The sequence below is a fragment of the Chondrus crispus genome, genomic scaffold (genome assembly GCF_000350225.1).
Source record: "Chondrus crispus Stackhouse genomic scaffold, scaffold_126, whole genome shotgun sequence".
NCBI classification, from domain to species: Eukaryota; Rhodophyta; class Florideophyceae; order Gigartinales; family Gigartinaceae; genus Chondrus; species Chondrus crispus.
In genome coordinates, this window is record NW_005178990.1 from 95,549 (window position 1) to 98,612 (window position 3,064).

The 3,064-nt window shown below is 49.0% G+C and overlaps 2 protein-coding genes across 2 annotated transcripts; one reads left to right on the forward strand and one right to left on the reverse strand.

Moving 5' to 3' along the window:
• The first annotated feature begins 149 nt into the window (after positions 1-149).
• CHC_T00002108001 (hypothetical protein) lies at positions 150-308 on the forward strand. The gene has a single exon (XM_005713048.1). It carries the CDS (start codon positions 150-152, stop codon positions 306-308), a length of 159 nt encoding a protein of 52 aa, XP_005713105.1.
• An 847-nt stretch (positions 309-1,155) lies between these two features.
• CHC_T00002109001 (hypothetical protein) lies at positions 1,156-1,440 on the reverse strand. Its single transcript, XM_005713049.1, has one exon. The coding sequence runs from the start codon at positions 1,438-1,440 to the stop codon at positions 1,156-1,158; it is 285 nt and encodes a 94-aa protein (XP_005713106.1).
• Positions 1,441-3,064: the final 1,624 nt, after the last annotated feature.

The window sequence follows — 3,064 nt, forward strand, 5'->3', positions numbered from 1 at the left end:
ACCGCCTTCCGCACCAACTTTCGCCATATTTTACTTTCCCCCCCTTCTACCTCCCCCCCTCTCACCCTTCCCTACATAAACAGATTTCTCCGCCGTACCCCACATTCCCCGCTCCACCATTCCACTCCACGCCCCCTTCCCCGCGCATCATGCCCATATTCTTCCTCGAGACATTCCCACGCATCCAACTCCGCACATTCTCACCATGCTTCCCGACGAACACTATTTCACCCCGCATCGCATCGTCGCCCGTCTCCAACATCTCCTCCAACAATGCGCCAACCCGGAACTTGTCAACTGGACTGTAACCTATCACAAGGTCTCCCCGCAAATCGTCCGCGGTGTCTCGGTGCAAGAGATCCGTCACAAGGTTCATCAATGGCAGCGTCTTTGGGAAACAGAGCAGCAATCCATCCTGCCTTTCCTAGAGCGTCAGGTCGCCCAAATCCTCCTCCAGCAACCGTTTCTGGAGGATCAGCTTGCCGCAATCATCTTCGTCTCGGAGAACTTGCTCCAACTTGCAAAGATCTCTCCAACACAGGTCTTCGCTCTCTTTGAGCCCGTCTTTGCCGGAAACTACATCTCCTGTCGCCTCATCGGCGACAAGTTTGGTACCAAGATCCTAGTCCCGCTTCTCATCCGCGAACGAGAACAGACCGCAGCACGTCTCTGTCAGATATGGCTCCCCGCTCGCAATCTATGGCAAGCGAGAGCCGCCCTCACTGCCTTTTCTAATCTAGCAGCCGATGCCATTCATCAAGAAATATTGCTTTATGGTTGCTCCGTCCTCGTTCGTCGCCCCGAAGAAGAAGCGAAGATGGTCGCCGGCACTGCACTTCGCGCTCTATCTAAGCACCGCCCGGAACCTGTAATCGAGTTTTTACAACATGAGGAGACGCTATTCCATTTTGATGCACAGTCTTTACTAAAGGCCACTTCTAACATAGAGAACGAGCGGTTGGTGCGGCGAGTCAAGGAAACAAGGCGACGCGTTCAGAGGACGGGATTAGATCCAGACACACCGTCGCTTGTTTTGCCTCCACCGCAATTTGCCGGCGGGCCTGCTCCAGCAGTGATTGAAATTTCGGCTGCTATGAACACTGGAATTGCAGGCGAGGCAGGCGCGGCTGTTTATGGACTAGGGGATGACTCTGCTTATCCTTTAGGCATTGAATTAGGGCTGGAGGGGACGCTGGGAGAGCAAGTGATGGACGTTGGTTTGCAGGAGGTAGACGCTGCGGATCGAGAGATGCAGCCAGAGGGAGGAGAGCAACGAGAGGGTGGGGAGGCAAGCAAGGACGGGAGTGGGGAGGCGCGTGGGGATGACGATGTCGAGGAGTATCGAGATGAAGTGGGCGAATAGGTTTTTGTGAGGCGAAAACGGATAAAGAGTAAGCATACCGTAGTATAAAGATGAGACGAGCGTTTTCGTGAAGACATGTGCAGGGGAACGCAACTGCGAGAGGAGGTATAATGTAGAAAATGAATTAATTTTGGGCAGTTTCCATGTCAGGTGATCATTACTGGCGACGTTGCGCACGGTGCAATTGTAAAAAGGACTACTTGTATGACGCATTAGAGAGGCGACTTGCACGTGAAGGTGCATCATTGCGGGAGGATGCGAATTCGAGTTTGGAATGACGAAAATAGAAGCAACAAAGCGATGGGCACTATTTTCTGGTATTAGAGGGCGGGCGGCTGCGCTTGTGATTGCAATCGGAGGGTCAAGAAGGCTAACTTCCCGTGCGTATCTCCTTACAATAAGGGCAACAAGGGTGGGCAGATATGGGCCTGACAATGAAAAACAGGAGTTCTGAATAGAGAATAGTAGAGAAGAGGTTTCGGGAATGAGTTAATTAGAAAGGTGTGTTGGAAAAGTGGAGGGTAGAATGGTGCGTTGTTCGTGGATTGTGGGAAGAGGAGTTGAGAGTTTAAGAAGATTGGGGAAATGGAGCTTTACGGGTATTCGAAGTGGTATATGGTTACAGGCTTAGAACATGAAAGATCTTGTGATTAACGAGTTTATGAATACGTAGTGAGCTGTTTCGTACACACTGCCGAGGGGCAAAATAATATTGCGGGATGTGAAGTAGGAAGAGGGGATGACTTGGCAAATATGCTATCAGTGGCGGCGGCAACAAGCCGGGGAGTGGGAGCAGTGAAGAGAAGACAGGAATTAGAGGACACCATTTTGTACAGTATGTGATGAGGAGAAGGCACGAGTGGAATGCAGAAGCGAGGTGTGAACGTGAAAGCACCAAATATCCAACTGGACTGCGTTTTTGTAGTGCCGGGGAGGACGTCATAGTGCGGTGGAGATGCCCTACAAGCTAAGTTATGAGAGACAGTGTTGGAGGGTTTTATCCTTCTCGCCAGTTCAGGGAATCGGGTCCTATCTGGCAAGGCAGGAGCACGCGGTGATCAATGAAAATGGATATGTAGGAATGTGTGCGCTGGCACAAAAAATAGAGCGTTTTAATATATATATAATTATCTGAGGGAAAAAAGACAAATATGAGCGGATAGTAGTACAGCGCGTGCAGTTGAAATTGAATCAATCTCATTTCAGGATTCATGTCAATAGAAACCAAAATCTTGGATTTTGAACGAAGTTCACTGTACAGTCACAAAGCCAGACGTACCGTAATTCCCTGCAATTTTCCATAATATAGTGCGGGACAATTGTACACGTGTTGGCATTGACGCAGTGAGTACACATCGTGATTTGTGACAAGATATCATCTCCATCGAAATGAAAAGATATATTTAGAGACGCCTCGGTATCCTAAGTTATAAGCCCTTGTGGACTCTGACTATTGTGGAAAGGGAGTACGTCTTCAGACTAAATAGCAATCAACGTGAACACTCTATCCAGTCTACATATATTGCATGGTCTGGAAGTACAACTTGTGGCCGACTTGGTATCGCATACTGCTTTATGCATGAACGTTGCAATACGACATCGACGAATCAAAAAGCAAAGCAAAATATCAAATTGACGCTCGAGTAGGGCCAACATCAACCATAAGATACTGTAAAGCCGCAACGTTGATAACCTGAGGTA

Bases quoted from the DNA above. Each gene is read 5' to 3' on its own strand.
- CHC_T00002108001 (XM_005713048.1), top strand. From the start codon at position 150: ATGCCCATATTCTTCCTCGAGACATTCCCACGCATCCAACTCCGCACA.
- CHC_T00002109001 (XM_005713049.1), bottom strand. From the start codon at position 1,440: ATGTCTTCACGAAAACGCTCGTCTCATCTTTATACTACGGTATGCTTA.